Source organism: Heterodontus francisci, chromosome 5 (genome assembly GCF_036365525.1).
Source record: "Heterodontus francisci isolate sHetFra1 chromosome 5, sHetFra1.hap1, whole genome shotgun sequence".
NCBI lineage: Eukaryota > Metazoa > Chordata > Chondrichthyes > Heterodontiformes > Heterodontidae > Heterodontus > Heterodontus francisci.
Genome location: NC_090375.1, coordinates 79,558,447 through 79,581,953, shown reverse-complemented (window position 1 = coordinate 79,581,953; position 23,507 = coordinate 79,558,447). Strand labels below are relative to the sequence as shown.

Genomic DNA, 23,507 nt, shown 5'->3' with positions numbered 1-23,507 from the left:
TGTTTTAATGTCTCAAATATATCCTTAAATGGTCACGCACAAAAGTCTTCTTTGAAGTTCAGTCACAGTTAAGTAGGTGATTGCAGCTACTATTTTGGGCACAACAGTTTCCCACAAATAGCAATTAATCTGATGACAGAGTATTAATCAGGAACTAAGATGAACTTGTAAAATAGGCAATGCAATAATCATGAGGGACTTTAATCTTCATATCGACTGCACAAATCAAATCCGCAAGAGTAGTTTGAAAGATGGGTTCATGGAATGCATTTGAGCAATATGTCGTGGAACTGAGCAGAGAAGAGGCTATCTTAAATCTTGTTCTGTGTAATATCCTAGGATTAATTAGTAATTTCATAGTAAGGATCATCTGGGATAGAATTTCACCTTGAGTTTGAGAGTGACGTACATAAGTCCAAAACTAGAGTATTGAACTTAAATGAAGCCAATTACATAGATATGAGGGGCGAGTTAGCTCAGGTACATTGAGAAATTAGATTAAAAGATATGACGGTGAATAAGCATTGGCAAACATTTAAAGAAATATTTCATAATTTTCAAAGAATCTGCATTCCATTGAGAATTTAAAAGTTCCATGGGAAGAGGGCTCCATCTGTATCAAACTAAAAAAGTTAGCTTAAAAGAAGAGGCTTAATATATTGCCAAGAAAAATTGTAAATCTGAGGATTGGGAGTGTTTTAGATACCAGCAAAGGATGTCTAAAAATAATGATAAAGAGGGAGAAAATGGAATATGGGAGTAAATAGCAAGAAATATAAAAACAGAGCTTCAATGAATATGTAAAAAGGAAGAGATTAGATGCTGAAACAGGAAAAAATAATAGGAAATAAGGAAATGTCAGACATTAAACAAATGATTTGTGTCTGTCTTCACAATAGAAGACATTAAAAAAATATAATTGGGAACCAAGGGTCTAATGAGAGTGAGGATCTTCAAGTAATTAATATTAATTAAAGAAAAATTAGCATTGAAAGGGAGGAAGTATTAGCTGTTTTAGCGGGCTTAAAAGTGGATAAATCCCCAGGCCCAAATGAGATGTATCCCAGGCTGTTATGTGAGGCGAGGGAGGAGATAGAAGGGGCTCTGACACAAATTTTCAAATCCTCTCTGGCCATAGGAGAGGTGCCAGAGGACTGGAGGATAGCGAATGTGGTACCATTATTCAAGAAGGGTAGCAGGGATAAACCAGGTAATTACAAGTCGGTGAGTCTAACATCAGTGGTAGGGAAACTATTGGAAAAAATTCTGAGACAGGATTAATCTCCTCTTGGAGAGGCAGGAATAGTCAGCATGGCTTTGTCGGGGAAATCGTGTCTAACAAATTTGATTGAATTTTTCAAGGAGGTGACTAGATGTGTAGATGAGGGTAAAGTAGTTGATGTAGTCTACATGGACTTCAGTATAGCTTTTGATAAGGTCCTGCATGGGAGATTGGTTAAGAAGGTAAGAGCCCATGGGATCCAGGGCAATTTGGCAAATTGGATCCAAAATTGGCTTAGTGGCAGGAGGCAGAGGGTGATGGTTGAGGGTTGTTTTTGCGAGTGGAAGCCTGTGACCAGTGGTATACTGCAGGGATCGGTGCTGGGATCCCTGCTGTTTGTAGTGAAAATTAATGATTTAGACATGAATGTAGGAGGTATGATTAGTAAGTTCGTAGATGACACGAAAATTGGTGGTGTCGTAAATAGTGAGGAGGGAAAGCCTTCGATTACAGGATGATATAGATGGGCTGGTAAGCTGGGTGAAGCAGTGGCAAATGGAATTTAATCCTGAGAAGTGTGAGATGATGCATTTTGGGAGGACTAACAAGGCAAGGGAATATACAATGGATGGTAGGACCCTAGAAAGTACAGAAAGTCAGAGGGACCTTGGTGTGCTTGTCCATAGTTCACTGAAGGCAGCAGCACAGGTAGGTAAGGTGGTTAGAAAGGCATATGGGATACTTGCCTTTATTAGCCGAAGCATAGAATATAAGAGCTGGGAGGTTATGATGGAGCTGTATAAAATGCTAGTTAGGCCACGGCTGGAGTACTGTGTACAGTTCTGGTCACCACAATATAGGAAGGATGTGATTGCACTGGAGAGGGTGCAGAGGAGATTCACCAGGATGTTGCCTGAGCTGGAGCATTTCAGCTATGAAGAGAGACTGGATAGGCTAGGGTTATTTTCCTTAGAGCAGAGAAGGCTGAGGGGGGACCTGATTGAGGTATACAGAATTATGAGGGGCATTGACAGGTTAGATAGGAAGAAACTTTTTCGCTTAGCGGAGGGGTCAATAACCAGGGGACATAGATTTAAGGTAAGGGGCAGGAGTTATGAGGGGATTTGAGGAAAATTTTTTCACCCAGAAGGTGGTTGGAATCTGGAATACACTGCCTGAAGGGGTGGTAGAGGTAGGAACCCTCACAACATTTAAGAAGTATTTAGATGAGCACTTGGCCCATAGCCTTGTATGCTATGGTGTTTCAAGTGCTGGAAAATGGGATTAGAATAGATAGATGCTTGATGGCTGGCACAGATACGATGGACCAAAGGGCCTGTTTCTGTGCTGTATAACTCTGTGACTGTATGACTATGACTAAAAAATACTGGAGGAATTAATGGGACTGAAAGTCAACAAATGCCCTAAACCTGATGGCCTGCATCCTAGGGTTCTTTTTAAAAAAGAAAAGGGTCATGGCGCAGGGACAGGTAAAATTCTGCGGGGAAAGGCATGCATCAACCCCTGACTTTGAGAAGGCCCTGCCACATATTACTGTCCCACGCTGATTTTACGGCTGCCATTTGTGCTTCATCCGCCTTTGGAACTCTATGGAGTTCCGACAAGAACCTGGTGGAGAGGAGGGTGGAATAAAATTTTCCTGGCGGGAGGGGTGGAGGAGCGGGGAAAACAATTTTGATTGGATGTGGGAAAGTTTGGGTATTTGAAAAAGCCAATTGTTGATTATTTCGGGCAATGAAATGACCATGGTGGGGGGTGGGGGGGTTGGGGAAGGGCCTCCACATCTTCATTACTTTTTAATAAAAAATTGCACTTGGGTTCCTTTTAATATTGAAATTAATTGTAAGGGCTTAAAGCCATTTAAAAATGGTGCCGGGCGGCGTTGCCAGAGTCGCGGCGGCTACCTCCTCTCTGTCATCAGAGGCAGCCACTCCATCCCCTCCATTTAAATGAGCCCCCGTGTGTAATATCGCGGGGGCTCCTTGGCGGCACTTTCATGTCAGAAGGCCACCAAGATGAAAGCGTGCCGCCGCGGAGCGTGATTAAAATTCAGGTCAGCAAATGCACTGCTTGTGATCTTCCAAAATTCGTTAGATTCTGGAACGGTCCCAGTGGATTGGAAGGTAACAAATGTAACACCACTATTCACATAAGCAGGCAAGAAGGTAGCAGCTTGTGACTCCGTGCAACTGAAAACAGATTGTGAACTTGGGAATTTGGTAAGAGTGGGAATTCGGTGCAATGATCAAGGAGGTGCTATTCTGACCTTTAATCAAAAAAGGTGCAGCCTAAGAAAGGGACCCGGAGACCAGGGCCGGAATTTTACCGCTCCCAAATGAGCGGACTGTTGTGGGGGGGTACGTAAAATTGAGTGGGATGCAGGGGTGGGGCCGTTCCCGACCCTGTCCCGCCCCCGATGCAATTTTACGCGGGGCGGCGGCAAGTAACGGCCTACCCGCTGCAGGTCAATCAAGGTCCTTAAATGACCAATTAACTGGTACTTAAGGGCTTCCTGCCACTGCCCCGGGCATTTTAACTTCGGTGGTCAGACGGCAAAGGCCTCATGAACCCCGCCTGGTAAAACCAGGCAGCCTTCTTGCGGGCTGGGTAGGGGGGGCCCTCCTGGACGGGCACACTGTGACCCACGGAGGGCCGCCCCCGAAACCCAAACCGCCCCCAATACACAACACGCTCCAGGTACGGTGGAGGAGGGCTCGCCACCAACTTTTTGGCCAGTGGGCGGAGCCTCCTGTCCTTTGTAAAATTCCGGCCCAGCAGAGAGACGTGAACTTTGAAGTCTGGAAGCATTAATTAGGTGAGCATGCAGGTGACTGGTTGGTGAGTTTTAAAATGTATTTTTTCTCTCTAAACGGGGGCAGTAGTTTAATAGGTACTGGGGAGATAGATATAAGTATTTCATTAAACTTAAAACTTTACTAGTTAAACCAATTGATATAGCTACAGATAATTGTTGAGTGATATTTCTAAACCCAACTTGTTAAATAAATCACAGTAAAGATGGCAGGGCAGGTGATGTGTTGCCTCTCTAGCATGTGGAAGCTGGTGAACACCAGCAACCACATCTGTAGTAAGTGTCTGAAGCTTAAGGAACTTCGACTCATAATTGATGAGCTGGAGTCTGAGCTTTGGACACTGCAATGCACCAGGGAGGGAGAAAGTTACCTGGACAGTTAGTTCCAGGAGGCAGTCACATCCCTTACTTCTGATTTTGTCTGTTCTCAGGGACAAGAGGGTTTAACTGCAAGAGGGGCAGATACGGGGATCCAGAAGGTATCACTGGAGGAGCCTCAGCCCCTTCATTTGTCCAACAGTTCAATGTTCTTGCAGCTTGTGTGGATGAGAGCAGAGACTGCAGGGAGGATGAGCAAACTGACCACGGCACCATGGTGCAGGGGGCCATTCAGGTGGGGGTCTTAAAAGGAATGTAGTTGAATTCGGTATGTCCTGTAGACAAAAAGCAGGACAAATACGATCCGGCCAATTACCGCCCCATCAGCCTACTCTCAATCATCAGTAAAGTGATGGAAGGTGTCGTCGACAGTGCTGCCAGCGCCGCTTGCTTAGCAATAACCTGCTCAGTTTGGTTTCCGCCAGGGCCACTCAGCTCCTGACCACATTACAGCTTTGGTTCAAATGTGGACAAAAGAACTGAACTTGAGGTGAGGTGAGAGTGACTGCCCTTGACTTCAAGGCAGCATTTGACCGAGTATGGCATCAAGGAGCCCTAGCAAAACTGAAGTCAATGGGAATCGGGGAAAACTCTCCGTCGGTTGGAGTCATACCTATGCAAAGGAAGATGATTGTAGTTGTTGGAGGTCAATCATCTCAACTCCAGGACATCACTGCAGGAGTTCCTCAGGGTAGTGACCTAGGCTCAACCATCTTCAGCTGCCTCAGCAATGACCTTCCTTCAATCATAAGGTCAGAATTGGGGATGTTCGCTGATGATTGCACAATGTTCAGCACCATTCGCAACTCCTCAGATACTGAAGCAGTCCGTGTAGAAATGCAGCAAGACCTGGACAATATCCAGACATGGGCTGATAAGTGGCAAATAACATTCACGCCACACAAGTGCCAGGCAATGATCATCTCCAACAAGAGAGAATCTAACCATCTCCCCTTGGCATTCAATGGCATTACCATCGCTGAATCCCCCACTATCAACATCCAGGGAATTACCATTGACCTGAAACTGAACTGGAGTAACCATATAAATACTGTGGGTACAAGAGCAGGTCAGAGGCTAGGAATCCTGCAGTGAGTAACTCATCTCCTGACTCCCCAAATCCTGTCCACTACCTACAAGGCTCAAGTCAGGAGTGTGATGGAATACTCTCCACTTGCCTGGATGAGTGGAGCTCCAACAACACTCAAGAAACTCGACACCATCCGGGACAAAGCAGCCCGCTTGATTGGCATAAATATTCACTCCGTCCACGACTGACACACAGTGGGCAGCAATGTGTACCATCTACAAGTTGCATTGCAGCAACGCACCAAGTCTCCTTAGACAACACCTTCCAAACCCACGACCTCTACCATTTAGGGACAGTGGCAGCAGATGCATGGGAACAGCAACACATGCAGGTTCCCCTCCAAGCCACACACCATCCTGACTTGAAACTATATCGCTGTTCCTTCACTGTCGCTGGGTCAAAATCCTGGAACTCCCTAACAGTACTGTGGGTGCACCCACCCCATGTGGACTGCAGCGGTTCAAGAAGGCAGCGCGCCACCACCCTCTCAATGGCAATTAGGGATGGGCAATAAATGCTGGCCTAGACAGCGACGTCCACATCCCATGAACGAACTAAAAAAAAATTAAATGGTGAGAGACTGCAAAATGCTGCGATACAGAAGGACCTGGGTGTCCTTGTACATGAATCACAAAAGATCAGCATGCAGGTACAGCAAGTGATTGGGAAGGTAAATGGAATATTGATCTTTATTGCAAGGAGGATGGAGTATAAAAGTAGGCAAGTCTTGTTACAACTGTACATGGCATTGGTGAGACCATACCTAGTGTACTGCGTACAGTTTTAGCCACCTTATTCAAGGAGGGCTATACTTGCATTGCAGACTGGTTTCAATCTCATAATGAAGAGCTGGAACCTGTCATAGCCGCTAAGCGCATTGCACTTTTGAACTACAAGAAAGCCCCCAGCGATTTAACATCCGCAGCACTTAAAGCAGCCAGAAGTACTGCACAAAGAACAGCTAGGCGTTGCGCAAACGACTACTGGCAACACCTATGCAGTCATATTCAGCTGGCCTCAGACACCGGAAACATCAGAGGAATGTATGATGGCATGAAGAGAGCTCTTGGGCCAACCATCAAGAAGATCACCCCCCTCAAATCTAAATCGGGGGACATAATCACTGACCAACGCAAACAGATGGACCGCTGGGTTGAGCACTACCTAGAACTGTACTCCAGGGAGAATGCTGTCACTGAGACTGCCCTCAATGCAGCCCAGCCTCTACCAGTCATGGATGAGCTGGACATACAGCCAACCAAATCGGAACTCAGTGATGCCATTGATTCCCTAGCCAGCGGAAAAGCCCCTGGGAAGGACAGCATTACCCCTGAAATAATCAAGAGTGCCAAGCCTGCTATACTCTCAGCACTACATGAACTGCTATGCCTGTGCTGGGACGAGGGAGCAGTACCCCAGGACATGCGCGATGCCAACATCATCACCCTCTATAAAAACAAAGGTGACCGCGGTGACTGCAACAACTACCGTGGAATCTCCCTGCTCAGCATAGTGGGGAAAGTCTTTGCTCGAGTCGCTCTGAACAGGCTCCAGAAGCTGGCCGAGCGCGTCTACCCTGAGGCACAGTGTGGCTTTCGTGCAGAGAGATCGACTATTGACATGCTGTTCTCCCTTCGTCAGATACAGGAGAAATGCCGTGAACAACAGATGCCCCTCTACATTGCTTTCATTGATCTCACCAAAGCCTTTGACCTCGTCAGCAGACGTGGTCTCTTCAGACTACTAGAAAAGATCGGATGTCCACCAAAGCTACTAAGTATCATCACCTCATTCCATGACAATATGAAAGGCACAATTCAACATGGTGGCTCCTCATCAGAGCCCTTTCCTATCCTGAGTGGTGTGAAACAGGGCTGTGTTCTCGCACCCACACTTTTTGGGATTTTCTTCTCCCTGCTGCTTTCACATGCGTTCAAATCCTCTGAAGAAGGAATTTTCCTCCACACAAGATCAGGGGGCAGGTTGTTCAACCTTGCCCGTCTAAGAGCGAAGTCCAAAGTACAGAAAGTCCTCATCAGAGAACTCCTCTTTGCTGACGATGCTGCTTTAACATCTCACACTGAAGAATGCCTGCAGAGTCTCATCGACAGGTTTGCGTCTGCCTGCAATGAATTTGGCCTAACCATCAGCCTCAAGAAAACGAACATCATGGGGCAGGATGTCAGAAATGCTCCATCCATCAATATTGGCGACCACGCTCTGGAAGTGGTTCAAGAGTTCACCTACCTAGGCTCAACTATCACCAGTAACCTGTCTCTAGATGCAGAAATCAACAAGCGCATGGGTAAGGCTTCCACTGCTATGTCCAGACTGGCCAAGAGAGTGTGGGAAAATGGCTCACTGACACGGAACACAAAAGTCCGAGTGTATCAGGCCTGTGTCCTCAGTACCTTGCTCTACGGCAGCGAGGCCTGGACAACGTATGCCAGCCAAGAGCGACGTCTCAATTCATTCCATCTTCGCTGCCTTCGGAGAATACTTGGCATCAGGTGGCAGGACTATATCTCCAACACAGAAGTCCTTGAAGCGGCCAACACCCCCAGCTTATACACACTACTGAGTCAGCGGCGCTTGAGATGGCTTGGCCATGTGAGCCGCATGGAAGATGGCAGGATCCCCAAAGACACATTGTACAGCGAGCTCGCCACTGGTATCAGACCCACCGGCCGTCCATGTCTCCGTTATAAAGACGTCTGCAAACGCGACATGAAATCGTGTGACATTGATCACAAGTCGTGGGAGTCAGTTGCCAGCATTCGCCAGAGCTGGCGGGCAGCCATAAAGACAGGGCTAAATTGTGGCGAGTCGAAGAGACTTAGTAGTTGGCAGGAAAAAAGACAGAGGCGCAAGGGGAGAGCCAACTGTGCAACAGCCCCAACAAACAAATTTCTCTGCAGCACCTGTGGAAGAGCCTGTCACTCCAGAATTGGCCTTTATAGCCACTCCAGGCGCTGCTTCACAAACCACTGACCACCTCCAGGCGCGTATCCATTGTCTCTCGAGATAAGGAGGCCCAAAAGAAAAAGAAAAGAAAATACTTGCATTGGAAGCAGTTCAGAGAAGGTTCATTAGGTCGATTCCTGGAATGCAAGGTTTGTCTTACGCGCAAAGGCTGAGCAGGTTGTGCTTGTACTCATTGGAGTTTAGAAGATTGAGAGGTGATCTTGTTGAAATCTATAAGATTCTGAGGGAGCTTTAAAGGGTAGGTGGTGACAGGGTGTTTCCCCTCATGGGGGAATCTAGAACTGGGGGCACAATTTCAAAATAAGGGGTCTCCCATGTAAGACAGAGATGAGGAGGAGTTTCTTCGCTCAGAGGGTTATTAGTGTTTGGAATTCTCGGCCCCAGCGTGCAGTGGAGGCTGGGTCATTGAATTTATTCAAGGCTGAATTAGACAGATTTTTGATTGACAACAGAGTCAGGAGTTATGGAGGGCAGGCAGGAAATGGAGTTAAGGCCACAATCAGATCAGTCATGAGCTTATTGAATGCACAGCAGGCTCGAGTGGCCGAATGGCTTACTTTTGCTTCTATTTCTTATGTTCTTTGTTTAAGAAGGGAGGAAGAGAGAAAACAGGGAACTACAGACCAGTTAGCCTATCATCGGCTGTTTGGAAAATGCTGGAATCCATTATTAAGGAATTGATAAAGGGGCACTTAGAAGGTCATAATATAATTGGGAAATTACCAATTTATTTGTCTTTTGAGGATGTAACCAGGGTAGATGAAAGGTAACTTGTAGTATATTTGGATTTTCAAAAAGCACTAGATAAGGGTTCATGGGGTTGGTGGCAATATATTAGCATGGATAGAGGATTGCTTAAAGGACTGAAAACAGAGAGTAGGAATTTTCGGGATGGTAGGCTGTTACTAGTGGGGTGCCACAAGGATCAGTGCTGCGGCCTTTAGCTGTTTACAATCTATATTCATGACTTAGGTGAAGGGACTGAGTGTAATGTCTCAGGCTTGCTGATGACACAAACCTAGATGGGAAAGTAAACTGTGAGGAGGACCCAAGGGACAGAATTTTCATTCCAAGGCAAAGGTGGGTTTGGAAGACGTACCAGCAATTTCTCACTACTGGTCGGCATGCCGGTCTGCTAGAATGTTTCCACCTCTGGCCTATTTTCAGGGAAGCTGCTTCTGGGGGTGTGAGGCTACCCGCTCGCAAACCTGCCAATTGAGGGCAGACTTCACACATCCTCTAGATTTTCCAGATGATGGACGGGCCCCCCGTTATGACTGGAGCTCGTAGATGGGTTGGGAATAGTGACTGCCTCCCAGCGGCAGGGTGGGGGTGGGGTGGAGGGGGAGGGTGGCCAGAGGTGCATCCTGCAAAGCAGTCCAGTATGGATCTGCTGGGTTGTGAGGTACTGCCGCGGACACAGGCCATCTTTGTGAAGGGGTTCCCCCACCATTAGGATGGCCTGGCAACTGTGGCCACAGTATATTTTGTATCATTTACAAGTCTTCAGAGGGCACTCCCATTTGAGGTGGTCTGCCGGCCATCCAGAGCCTTGGGTTCTCCCATTGGCCTTCCTGGTTGCAGAACCCGTCCGCCATCATCAATTGGATGGAGCTCCTGGAGGTGGCCTCTTAGTTGGCTGTCTCCTCAAAAATCTCCTCCAGGTTCCCATCAGAGCCACCTCTATGTTCCTGACCCGGAATTCACCCCAGTGTTTGGATTGGGACCCTGGAACTAAAATTCAGCCGGACTCTGCAATCGGATACAGACTGGTTAAGCGAGTGGGCAAGAACTTGGCAGGTGGAGTATAATGTGGGGGAGTGTGAGGTTATTTACTTTGGTTGGAAGAATAGAAAACAGATTTTTTTTTTTAAAGTATGAGAATCTGTTAAATGTTGATGTTCAGAGGGATTTGGGTGTCCTTGTACACAACACTGCAAGTTAATGCACAGATACTGCATGCAATTGGGAAAGCAGTTGGTATATTGGCCTTTATTGCAAGGGGGGTTGGACTACATGACTAAGGAAGTCTTGCAGGGCTTTGGTGAGACCACACCTGATATACTATGTACAGTTTTAGTCTTCATACCTAAGTAAGGAAATACTTATCATGGAGGTGGCGCAACAAGGATTCAATAGATTGATTCCAGGACTAAATGGGGTTGCCCTGTGAGGAAAAATTGAGTAGAATGGGCCTGTACTCTCTGGCATTTAGAAGAATAAGTGATGATCTAATTGAAACATATCAGATTCTGAGTGGGCATGACAGGCTGAGAACCTGTTTCACCTGACTGGAGAGTGGGGAGTTGGGTAGTGGTTGACAGTCTCAGGATACGGGAAAGGCTATTTAGGACTGAAATGAGAAATGTTTCCACTTCGGGTCTTGTGAATCTTTGGCATTCTGTGCCCAGAGGGTTGTGGATGCTCACTCTTTGAATGTATTCAAAGCTGAGATTGGTAGATTTCTGGATTCTAAGGGAATCGAGGGATATGGGAATCAGGCAGGAAAGTGGGATTTAGGTCAACAATCAATCGCAATCTGATTAAATGACAGAGCAGGCTTGCGGGGTCATATGGGCTACTCCTGCTCCTATTTCTTATGTTCTTTTTGCTTGAGGGAGGGAAATTGGCCAGGACATCACAAGAACTCCTTGCACTTCAAATAGTGCCATGTGGTCTTTATAATGTTCATCAGAAAAAGCATTTGGTCCTCATTATCTCATCTGAAGTATCCAATATCTGAGGGCAATATTGCATTGAATTGTGAGCCTACCTTATATGTTCAAAACGGAAAATGGGGCCTGACCCCACTTGAACGCATAAGGCAAGCTGATGCTTCAGTGTAATACTGACTCAAAGGCAGGAGTGCTGTTAGCTGAACCTAAGTAACATAAGGTGAGCTGAGTGAAGCCAAATCTACATTTGTCCTCACTCAGTTACTTTTAAGGGTCTAGATAGGAATCAACTGGGAAGGTTTTCTGTAGCAGATTACTAATTCACTGTTGACACTTTCAAAACACAAAAAGGAAAATATTAAAATCATACTTTTGTAATATGTAATGAATTGCCATTACTCAAAATAGTAATTTTTCATTTTAAATAAATACATATTTATTGACACAGTTACAAATATCGTCTGAAATGTATTCCATAAGAAAATATATTCTTTGATAAGTTACAGCAAAATTCCATTTATTAAATAGCAGGAAGATGGAGTAAATAGTACAGTTAATTTGGTTTGACAATGAAAGGGGGCCAAACCGTTGCATAGAATAAATAAACAGATCAAATAGTTCTGCATCTGTAAAACATTTCTGAAAATTAGGGAGTATTTTATGTTCTCCCCCACAGCAGGTTTGGAAGTAGGGAGTGCATTTTATAGGGTGGGAAGGTGGCAGGGGCAGAACCCAACACCTTCCTACAACCACCTCAGTTAAATCCGTAGCGGAAGGCCCATGGATAGCTTTCCCATCCCGCCATCGGTTGAGACCCTTAAGTAGGCAATTAATGCCAAATTAAGGGCCTCATTCCTCCACTGATATTAGCCCAGCAGCGGGTGGGCCTGTCACCACACGGGGGACTTGCCAAGCAAACACGTGCAGGGTTGCTTGCCAGCTCCGGGGTGAGGGTTCCTATTCGAAAGGCACAGTGCCTGATCGACGGACCTGGCATCGGGAAGGGGGTGGCCTGCTGAGAGCTGACCCCCACCCTGCAAACTCCTTCCCACCCTGACTTACCTGTGGCCTGAGTCCCTTGCTTCCGGTGGATGCATTACCAGCAGCAGCCACTGCCTCTGTCGTGGCACTGCTCTGCAAAAGAGCTGCTGGTCTCTGATTGGCCAGCAGCTCAGCAAGTGGGACTTCCGTCGCCGGGGTCCCTAATCCTGGGGAAGGCCTGCCTCTGTCCACTTAAGTGTCTCATTGGCACGTAATGCGGCAGGTTTTCCCCAAAGGAGGCAATGCAGGGCTCTCACTGGCACTTCAGCTGGTGGCCGAAACCCCCATAGCCTGCACAAAATCCCCCTCAGTGCACTTTAAATTTGAAGGATTTATTATCCTTTTTTCCCTCGTTATTTCTCTTTCGTCCTGAAGGAGTGACTAACACTGGCAAATCATTGGATGGATACCAGCAACCTTCCAGTAACTTGCCCAAGTGACAATTCTCTGTATGTTCTGTGCACTGAGTGTTAACAAGGTGCTCAGGGATGGGGTGGGGCTTCACCTCTTGGCCAAATATTGTCTTTGCCCAAAGTCCACATTTATAACTTTCTGGTTAAATGGTTTATGTGGAAGTGGAACCCGAACATTAGTATCTTGTTGAACTCCTGAAATCAACCAGTCCTACTGCACAGAGCTAAGTGTTGCACCACAAAGGGTATTTACACACTCAGTTATTGAGGATGCTTACTTGTATCTTTTTATATGTAAAAGAATATACTGGAACTTGTTGATGGTGGATAAATTTGTTGAGATTATTGTATGTTTAAATATGTTTAAATTAAATATGTTAATTGGGTTTGCATTTAACTTTTACAGCCCTTAGTTGCCAGCATCAAGGCAGTGATAATTCTGTGTCTCCTGCAAGAATTTCTCCAAGGTAATAAGACTAAGAAGTTGCAAGTTACATATTAATTCAAATTAAAATGTACATAAATTATCTTATGTTTCATTTAAATTGCTTAATTTGAATTATTGGATAATTAGAGTTTTTTGTCAAGGGAAGTTGACTTTTGAGTTAAAAGGAATCTTTGCAGCCCCGTGGAGGTGGCTTGGGAGGCGGGACAGGGAGCAAATATTGAAAGTTGGGTGTCTGGTCAGCTCCCTGTCGCATTCCCACCTCCGTACGCTTTTGCCGAAGGCAGGCTCTAAGAGCAGTGGAGGTGGCAGGCCAGACAGCTAGCGGTCCCTCATCTCACTGGCCCCATTATTGAGCCACATAAATCTATATGCTGCAGCCTGGGCTGTTTCCGTGGAGAGGTTTCATATCCACCCTGATGGCCCTAAGAGCTGTGACCCTTCCTTATGTTTAAATCTTCAACATGCTTCCAAAAGCGCCTACATCTTGAGGCGCCCTCACACTCCCCTACCTGCCTCAGCAACGCCCACCTCTACCAGTGGAGCTGTCATCTGTGCAGTGCTGAAAACCCTCTGATTGGGCCTCCTGCCTCAGGAACCCACCAAATGTGGAGGCAGCTTCTTAATTGGCTGCCTCCCAGAAGATTCCACTTGTCGACGCAACTCTGACCCATGTCGGGTGTTACGACCAAAGCAGGAGCAAAGCGCTGTCAATTCAGTCACATCACTCCACAGGTTGCCCCATATTATTAAGGTTTTCCCACCTATCGGAAATTAGCTAAATTAGACACTTCGTTAACTCTCAGAATAAAATACACCAAACCAGGTATCTTTAAACAACAACAAATTAACTATTTATTGATAAACAAAATCTTAAACACTGTTAAGATAAATTTATGTCTAAGGACCTTATAACTTCTTATTTATCCTAACCCCATGCACACACACATACATTCAAAAACCAACAGTTAACCGGTTTTAAAAATGGTGTTTCTTAGCAATAAAATAAATAGCTGGGTTGTAAGTCCTGGTGGATTACATTCCCGGTTGATTAGATTAGATTAGAGATACAGCACTGAAACAGGCCCTTCGGCCCACCGAGTCTGTGCCGAACATCAATCACCCATTTATACTAATCCCATATTCCTACCAAACATCCCCACCTGTCCCTCTATTTCCCTACCACCTACCTAAACTAGTGACAATTTATAATGGCCAATTTACCTATCAACCTGCAAGTCTTTTGGCTTGTGGGAGGAAACCGGAGCACCCGGAGAAAACCCACGCAGACACAGGGAGAACTTGCAAACTCCACACAGTCAGTACCCGGAATCGAACCCGGGTCCCTGGAGCTGTGAGGCTGCGGTGCTAACCACTGCGCCACTGTGCGCCCTTGATGAAGTGTCCCAGAGTAGAATAATCAGATGCCACTCGAAGACTGCAGGCGAATTCGACGGAACAGTCTTTAAGGAATATGCACTCAAAGTACTTCAGCTGCAGCAGGCATTACACAGTTTTTTTAACAAGGAGTATAGCAACAGGTCTGTTTGCATTTTTAAATTGGCAGTCTTTCAGTAGAAACTTCACTGAGAATTTCAGCAAACACAAACAGGCAATCGAGCTAGTCACTTCTGTAGCAGAGATTTCTTAAGAGTTTCGAATTTACTACCTCTATAACAATGAAAATGTTCTTTCCAAGGTTATTTCCTTCTTAAGCAAACCGTCTGAGCTCAATGTAGATTTTTCTGCTGAGATATAGACAGATTTTTAGTAAGCACACTTCGTTGGGCTCTAGTTCAGACTGGTTTTAGCCATTCCCTACACAGTTAAATTGATACAATTACAGAACGTGGCTTCTCTCCTTCTGTTGCCTAGGAAACAGGCTTGCTGTGGCACACTATTCTCAAAGAATCTAAAAGCTTCTCTCTCTGTCGTAAAGGTACACTGTTTTTAGACTGAGTCTTAAAGGCACACTGTTTAAACAGATGAGAAAAAAAATAGTTCCATGATAGGGGTCAGGACCCAGAAATGGCCCTGATGCCTGAAGTTTTTCAAAGGGCAGAAGATTCCACTCAATGTCACTGAAACTCCATTAGGGCGAAGCACAAGTACATTGCAATATCTGCTTTCAGTTATTGTATTATGCAAACTCATATGATTTCAAATTGAGCATTTGTAGAAGTAAAAGCAGAAACTGGTGGAAATACTCAGCAGGTCAGACAGTATCTATGGAGAGAGAAACAGAATTAATAGGCTGAATTTTAACACCCAAAAACGGGTGGGTTAGGGGTCAGGCCAGAGGTTAAAAGTCTCAAACCTGACTCCAATCTGTACACTTCTGGGTTTAATGGATGCGGGACAAGGGGCAGGCAATCTGATGATTGCCTTTGATTTGACATGTTTTACAGGTTTAATGTGGTCAGTTAGGTTTCCCAGGCCTTGAGAAGCCTGGCAACGGAAGGGAGACCTGGACAATTTTGGGGAGAAGATAAGGGCCTTTTCAACACTCTGTGTGGGCCATGAGGAACAGGAGAGCTTCCTTTCGGCATCCCGCCCCCCACCAAGCCCTCCCCCATTCACCTCCTCCTCCATCCACTCCCTCTTGCAGAGACCCCCGAAATCCATGTTCGGACCCCTCTCAGAATTGACACCCCGCCAGGGGCAGGGATTGGAGCTACCTGATTCTGTGGTCTGATCCAGAGTGCTCCTCCTTGATTGCTTGATTGGAAGCCAAGCTTGTCTATCAGGCTGACTTCAGGGTGGGGAATTGTCAGTGGCAAAAGACACAAGCATGGAGTTGGTTTCTCCACACGCTGTGGAGTTTTTAGACTTCTGGGTTTTCCGTCCTAAATGCTGCCCCGCAGCCTATATAGACCACCCCTGTTATTCTCCAGGCAAATGTTTCAGGTCAATTGAAATATCATTGATCTGAAATGTTAACTGTTTCTCTCTCCACAGATGCTGCTTGACCAGCTGAGTATTTCAAGCATTGTGTTTTTATTTTAGATTTCCAGCATCTGCATTTCGTGTCCTGTAGGAAGTTGTTTTTGTGTCTTAAGACGTATTGTGGTTTTCTTCTACAATACAAAAATTCAGATGTATGTTAAAAACCTTTCCAACAGTTGTGCAACAAAAAATAACTAGGAACATTACAGTGTAAGTAAGCCTATTAATACTTTTTTTAAATAAATGTCTCTTACATGACTGACCATTTCATTAAACAAAAAATAAAAGTTTTAAAAATATCAACAACAGATTAAAAGAAATACAGATGGTTTTGTTCATTATTGGTTCATAGTTTGTTAAAATTGTTGGTGTAGTTGCATAATGGATTTGAAGTTATGGAACTAAATGTTTTGTTTAATTTTGTTCTTTATGTAGTTCTAGTCTGTTGCCTTCCAGATCTTTACGTGAAGCTGTCAAGGGAAAATCTGGTATGTATTACCATTTTATAATCCAGCAATTATTGTGATCAGATGCAGTCAATTCACAGTGCAACTCGGCTATGTAATAATGTGAAAATAATGAATACGCCACCTTTCCCCACATTAGTGGGTTATTTCGTTTGACTTAAACAAGCATAAGAAATAGGAGCAGGAGTAGGTCATACAGTCTCTCAAGCCTCTCTGTCATTCAGTAAAATCTAGCCTGATCTTCAGTCTCAAATCTGCTTTCTCACCCAATTCCCATATCCTTGGATTCCCTTAGAGTCCAACAATTTAACAATCTCAGCGTTGAATATATTTAATGACTGATTATCCACACCCCTCTGGAGCAGAGAATTCCAAAGAAATTTTTCTCATCTCAGTCCTAAATGGATGACTCCTTATCCTGAGACTATGCCCCCCTAGTTCTAGGCTCTCCAGCCAGGCAAAACAGCCTCTCGGCATCTACCCGGTTAAGCCCTCTCAAGATCTTGTATGAGAACATCTCTCATTCTTCTTAACTCCAGAGAGTGTACGCCCAATTTACTCAGCCTCTCGTCACAGGACAACCCTCTTATCCCAGGAATCAATTTAGCGAACCTTCGTTGCTGCCCCTCTAAAGCAAGCAAGCAGGCGCAGAGACGAAAAATAACTCCTGACCACTGAGGTCCAATCTCCCTTGAGCATAAAGACTATCTACATGTGTCTCTGTCCTATTGTTTACCTTCCGCTGTTCACGAGACGAGGATAGGGGCCTATGCCACATAGCCTCTGCTGAGCACCAGGATCAGGGACCTCGTGACAGAATGCAAGTGAGACATTTATCTATTAGTGATACGGGATAATAAATTGCTTATTGCTAACGGTCTTTGAGTTAAATTACCATTTAACCATCTTTTGTTTCAGTGCTTTCAAACATAACCCTTAAATGTAACTCTTTTCCAAATCCTTTGTATAGATAAATGGTTAAAATATCTTGAAACAACAGATTATGTAAGTTTGACTTGTAGAAGGTGCAACATGTTTGAAATTTGAAAACTGGTACATGTAAGAGATTCCATGCTTAGCAAAGAAAATTTAGTCTGGGAATTGGGAATTGAATGGGCACTTGAAGGAAATAAACTTGCTGGGCTGTGGGGAACGAGCGGGGGAGTGGGACTGATTGGTTTGCTCCACGGAGAGCGGGTTGGACTCGATGGGCTGAATGGTCTCCTTCTATGCAGTAAATGTCTTTATGACTCTATGACCCTAATAGTCCCATGTTTTTCACATAGGGAGTCTTCAGGCGAATTATATTTTGGAGGGCAGAAAATAACTTCAGAGTGCACTGATGTAATTCAGTCTTCATTTTAAAGTCATACATTCCTTATTTTTGAATTTTCCATTATAAATTCCTGCATTTATAATGGATAATGTTTAGGGGGGGATTTTAATGTGGTGACATGCTAGGAGCCGGGTTTTTTAACCCAACCACCACAATTGCATCTGACTTCAGGGTTTCCCGACCAATTAGCATGACCAGGCATGACAATGACACACGTTAGTCAATTATAACTGATCTATTTAAAGCGATGCTGCAAAGTTGCCTGTTAATAGATATTGGAGACGGGAACAGAGGAAGCAACTGGCATTATGGAGTCCCAACGTGGCAAGGCTGGGCCTCGCTTCACAGATGCCTCCCTAGATCTGATGATGCAGTCTTTAAGGGCCCTCAGGGAAATGCTCTTCATTGCCAATGGGAGGTAGAAGCCTACCACAGAGAGCAAGAAAGCTTGGCTGAAGATTGCAGAGCAGCTGAGCAGCAGGAGTCTGGTGCTGTTCTCCTGGATTCAGTGCTGGAAGCAATTTAATGACCTAATTAGGGCAGGAAAGTTGAGTACAGTGGCACACTCAACTACATTCTGCTGTGCACATCACGACAACCCCTTCACTATGCTTCCCAAGCCTACTCTTGCATATCACTCCCCACACCAACTTACCCTGCAGTTGCACCCATCTCTGTCTATGTACAGTTACTCACATACTCCTCTGACCATCTACCACTACACCATCTCAATACGAGGAAGTGCAGAGTCTCAGCATGCCTGGCCATTGGAGATGAGAGCCTCCCAGCTGCTTGGTGACTATTAAACATCAGACATTCGCATGGCGTACAGCATTCACTCATGTTGACTTGATGTCAGCAGCCAGTGAAATTTGATTGTACGCATAGCGTTCACTTAAGAGATTGTTACCTTGACAGTTCTAATTCATGTTGTCAATCTCCCACAGAGCATCAGATGTTCCACAGGAGGTGGTCTAGGAGGACGATGAGAACTCCTCAGAGGAGGTCACACTGATGGTGCACTATCACAGGTTTCATGCAGACGAAGCACCAGCTCAGTTACTCACATTTGGTGGGCCATTAAGATGTAAGAGCTGGGTTTTCACCTGGTATCTCTCACATCACAAGTGAGAAATAGCAGATGGTGGAGACAGAACAGCATTGGCCATTCTGCATTAGAGCGTACAGGATGCTCCAAGCTTTGCTCAGCTGGACACAGATGTTGAACCTTGGGGGCTGTCGACAAAGAGGAGACTTGTAGAACAGCAGTAAGGAATGTAGGAGGTATTGCCAGACTTTCCAGCTGTACTGTGCATGCTTGCAGAGAGATTGGAGGAATCCGTCTCAAGCATGTTGTTGTAGGCCCTTGTGATGATGTCCGTGTCCATGGAAAGGGTGGCCACTTGCATGGAGCATGAAACACAGTCAAATGACTGCACGCAGGCCTTCATCAATGGCTAGCACACACTGAATGAAACCTTAAATAGGATTGATGAAACCATGGCTGCTTAGTGTCCCACCAACGTGCTGCAAAGTGTTCTTGAGCTCATTGCTAGCAGGGAAGTGTGGGTGGGCCACGAGAGGGATGATGGTGAAAGGGGCCATGGAAGTGGGGACTCTGCTCAAAGCGCTTCCATTCTTCACCCAGTACCCCCCTCAGTCAGTGTCCTACGTGTTATCTCGTGTCCTGATGGCTGAGTCTGCTCCTGTACAAGTTCAGTTGGAGAAGTCTTTGGCGGGGCCCTTACAGGCCCCAAACATCTGACGACATCAGCCAAGAGCATCTCAGCAGTCAGACTCTGGATGTGAGCAGCCTGTCTCCTACTGAAGCTACTGTGGATGCACCACAAAGGAGTAGCCGAAAAAGAGTAAAGACTGTGCACAAGGGTATGCATATGGATGTGTTACATAATGTTAAATTGTTAAGTTTCTATTTAATTTATGAGCCACATAAATACTATTTGTTTGTACCACTTTCTCATCTTTGCCTGCTGCCTGGCAAGTAGCCTTCTCCCTTGTGAAGAATGCTAAGACAGCGCGGGGGAGCACCAGGTAGGAGCACCCAGAAAAGATTTAAGAGCACCGAAATGCATTTGGGTAATAAAAGCAAAATACTGCGGATGCTGGAAATCTGAAATAAAAGCAAGAAATGCTGGAACCGCTCAGCAGGTCTTGCAGCATCTGTGGAAAGAGAGTTCCAAAGAAGGGTCACTGACCCGAAACGTTAACTCTGCTTCTCTTTCCACAGATGCTGCCGGAGATGCATTTGGGGTTCACTGGTGAATGTTTGCTCTACAAAAGTCGTGTTTGATGTTACATACGATAAAGAAGTACTATGATATCACAACATCTCCCTCCTTTTATTTATGCCCTTTGGGATGCTATTTAAAACCTGCTTCTGCGAAGGGGCTGGAAGCAAGGGACCAAGCCGCAAGTGCTGAACACTTCAGCCTTGCCACTGTGCGATGTGCACCTGGGCGCAGGGCTACAGAGTGCGAAATGAAGGAAGGCACACAGGGTTGCATAAAGTATGGCTTTATTGCAGTGGCTACCAAAAGTAGTAAGGGTCATAAGCGTGAATGTATAAGGGCATCTTGCACCTCCTTGCGTGTATCTGCTGGCGCCTTTTCCTGCTGACCCTGCGGGCCTTCATCTGGCACTGCCTGGGCAGTGTTCTGCTCCACATCCTCATTGTTGGAGAAGGCATCATAATCCACGATATCCTCACTGGACAATGTATCATACCAGGTTGTGCGCTGCACAACAGACCACCATGATACGCAAGACCGTCACAGTGGCATACTGAAGGAATTCACTGGACTGATCCAGGCAATGAAATCTCATCTTCAGGAGACCAATGACCTGCTCAACGTTTGCACGGGTAGTCCCATGGCAAGTGTACTTGTCCTCTGCATCCATGCATGGGTTCCTCACAGGTGTCAGTAGCCATGTCCTTAGTGGGTAACCTTTGTCTCCCAGTATCCATCCCGGAAGGTGCGCGGCGGGGGGCTGGAAAAGTTCTGGCGCCTGGAACTACCGAAGTATGTAAGCATCGTAGTTGCTTCCCTGGGAACCGTACACAGACCTGCATGATCCGTTTGCAGTGGTCGCAGTTGCATACTGGAGGAATCCAGCGATGGCCCCGAATCCGATAGCCCTCTCAGCTTGACTGTTTGGAGTGGTGGGGTAGCGCCTGCCCTCTTGAACACGGTGTCGGTGAATTCCTTGATGCACTGCTGCGCCGCAGACTGCGGAATCCCACACATCTCCAGTGGATCTTTGGAAAGATCCAGAGGCATAGAATTTCAGTGCCATGGTGACCTTCAGCGCCACTGGCATTGGGTAAGCAGATTGGTAGCTGCAGAAATATTGTGGTGAATGAAGGGCTAAAGGCTGTTGCGATTTTGAAAGTGCAGTTGGAAGAGAGTATTTTTCCAGGGGAGGACACAGGTAAGTAGGATTGGGGCGTGGATGGGGTTGTGGCTGGTGAGCAATCAAAAGGAAGTGATCAGAGATGGCCTTATCAGCGATTGGCATGATGGGAGTAGTGGGGCCACTTGAGATGGCAAGGTGAAGGAGGTGCCTGTGAATATGGTTTAGGAAGTTAATATGGAGGGAGAAATGGGAGGCTAGAAAGGCAGTCAACTCAGAGGAGAGAGAACATGATGAATTGAGATGGAAGTTGAAATCCCCAAGGATGAGAATTTGCTCTTTGCAGAGCCTGAGGGAGGAAAGCAGTGAAGGTATCTTGGTGAGAAAATTTTTCTGGTACTTAGGTGGGCGGTAAAAAATGAGGATTTTGAATGAGAGGGAAGAGCGATGGAGCAAAGTGAGATGCTCAAAGAAGAAAGTGCCAGAGGAGTAGGGGGACAGAGAAATTATTTGGTGTAGACACACCACCACCGCGACAGTCTGTTCAAGGCAACTGGTGGAAGGCATAGCCTATCAGAGGCTATGTATTTCAACTATATCCTCCATTTCTTTTACAGCAGGTTTGCTGATATACTATCAGATCCAAAGTATTTGGGAGGAGGAAGAACAGTTGGTGTTTTGGATGGGCATCCCTTAATAAGAACATACTGCTGTTAACCTGTTCCCTTCTTAGAACTGATGAATCCACTGTACTTTGTTAGCATCTTGCGTTTTAATTTCAAACCTAATCATCAGCTTTGCTGTTTTCCATCTGTCCCATTTCCTCACCCTTTCCCTACGCCTCCTGCTCCCTTAGCTATTGGTGTGTCTTTGTTCATTTAGTGTCTAATTTGTTTAAAAGAAATAAACTTGTTTAATGCATCTTTCCATTACTGAGAAGATCTGTTGCATCATTCCACTGATGCTTTCTCTGTTTCTCCCTGCCCTTTTTTCTGCTGCTATTAATATACTTATTTATCTCTTATGTTTCACTTCTGAGAAAGAGAGCAATTCCAAAACTTTGACTGTTGTCTCCACAGATGCTGCCTGACCTTGCTGCTGTTTCCAACTTTTTTGTTTTTGTTTCAGGTTTCCAGTATGGTGCTTTTTATTTTTGACAGGTAATTTTCTTGTTCTAATCGTCTACAGGACCACTTTCCCTGGGGAATGGGAGAGGAAGACACTTTTTTTTATCCAATTTATTAATCAAGCTATTTTTAACTTCATCTTCATGTGGCTTGCTAGACCAAGAAATTGGGAAGGCTGCCATGTCCTAGGCCTGTATTTTGCCAATTTGAGTCTGACTGGTCATGAGGAAGTGTGGGAAAGTGGTATGAGGTTAGCTATGCCCCTTGTTTATTGTATTTTCCCCCTCCCTGGCATGCGGATCTGGCCTACTGCTGCTCCTGTTTCCTATCTTTCTGTTACTACTCCATGGTACAGTACACCACCATGATGGCCAGGGTTTTCTGCGTTTTTGCTTGCTGGCCTGTTATGTTTCATGCATTATAGTGAATGGGAGAAAAATTACAGGCTTAAAAGCACAGAAGTATAAAATTCCTGCCTTTGTGTCACCCGACTGCCATAAGGTATATTCAGAATAAGATTGTCAAGTGTCTGTGTAGTTACTGTTTACTGCATTTCAAATCATTTGCTTGAAATGTTATATTCTTGTTTCCTTTATTTGATAGATCATGCAATGAAGAAGAAAATGGATTCTGTAGAACAAACTGCAGATTTGTTTAAAGACTTGGAGTTGGACAAAGTGCTTAATGCATTTAACTTGGTGACATCTTCTCGAAACAAACAAGGTAGCATTGGTACAATCGACCTGAAATTTAAAGTGCTTAAATTGAATAACTACCTAGTCTTCATCTTATCTTCCGTACAAGATATTTGTTCTAAAACTAATGGCCTGGATTTTAGCCTGGAGGCAGGTTCTGTGCAAAGGGACTGTTGTGAGATTGGGAAGAATGGGTTTCCCAAATGTCCTGCAGAATTTAACTGCAGGGCTCTTTGAAATTTTTTTCTGTGCGGTTCCTGTCCACAGGCAGCCTGATTGACAGGCTGGAGGTTTTCGGGTGGGAAATCTACCTCAAGGCCGAAGGCTAGGGGAGCAGGTACGTGCATTGGGGGAGTGGGAAAGACCATTGGTGGGGGAAGTCCGATTTTGGTCAGGTGGGCCCGATTGCAGGATCTAGAGGTGGTCTGAGGGTCCTGATGAGGGTGGTGGTGTGGGGAGAGGGACAGTGTGGATGGATCCAA

General features: G+C 45.4%; 1 protein-coding gene across 1 annotated transcript in view; it reads left to right on the top strand.

Annotated features, from left to right (window-relative positions):
• Positions 1-23,507, top strand: part of si:dkey-181m9.8 (E3 ubiquitin-protein ligase lubel) — a 103,280-nt gene that overhangs the window by 26,272 nt on the left and 53,501 nt on the right. The window contains exons 8-10 of the mRNA XM_068031682.1: positions 13,044-13,104; positions 16,464-16,516; positions 22,934-23,053. Coding sequence (XP_067887783.1) covers positions 13,044-13,104; positions 16,464-16,516; positions 22,934-23,053 — 234 coding nt within the window. The remainder of the gene's footprint in view (positions 1-13,043; positions 13,105-16,463; positions 16,517-22,933; positions 23,054-23,507) is intronic.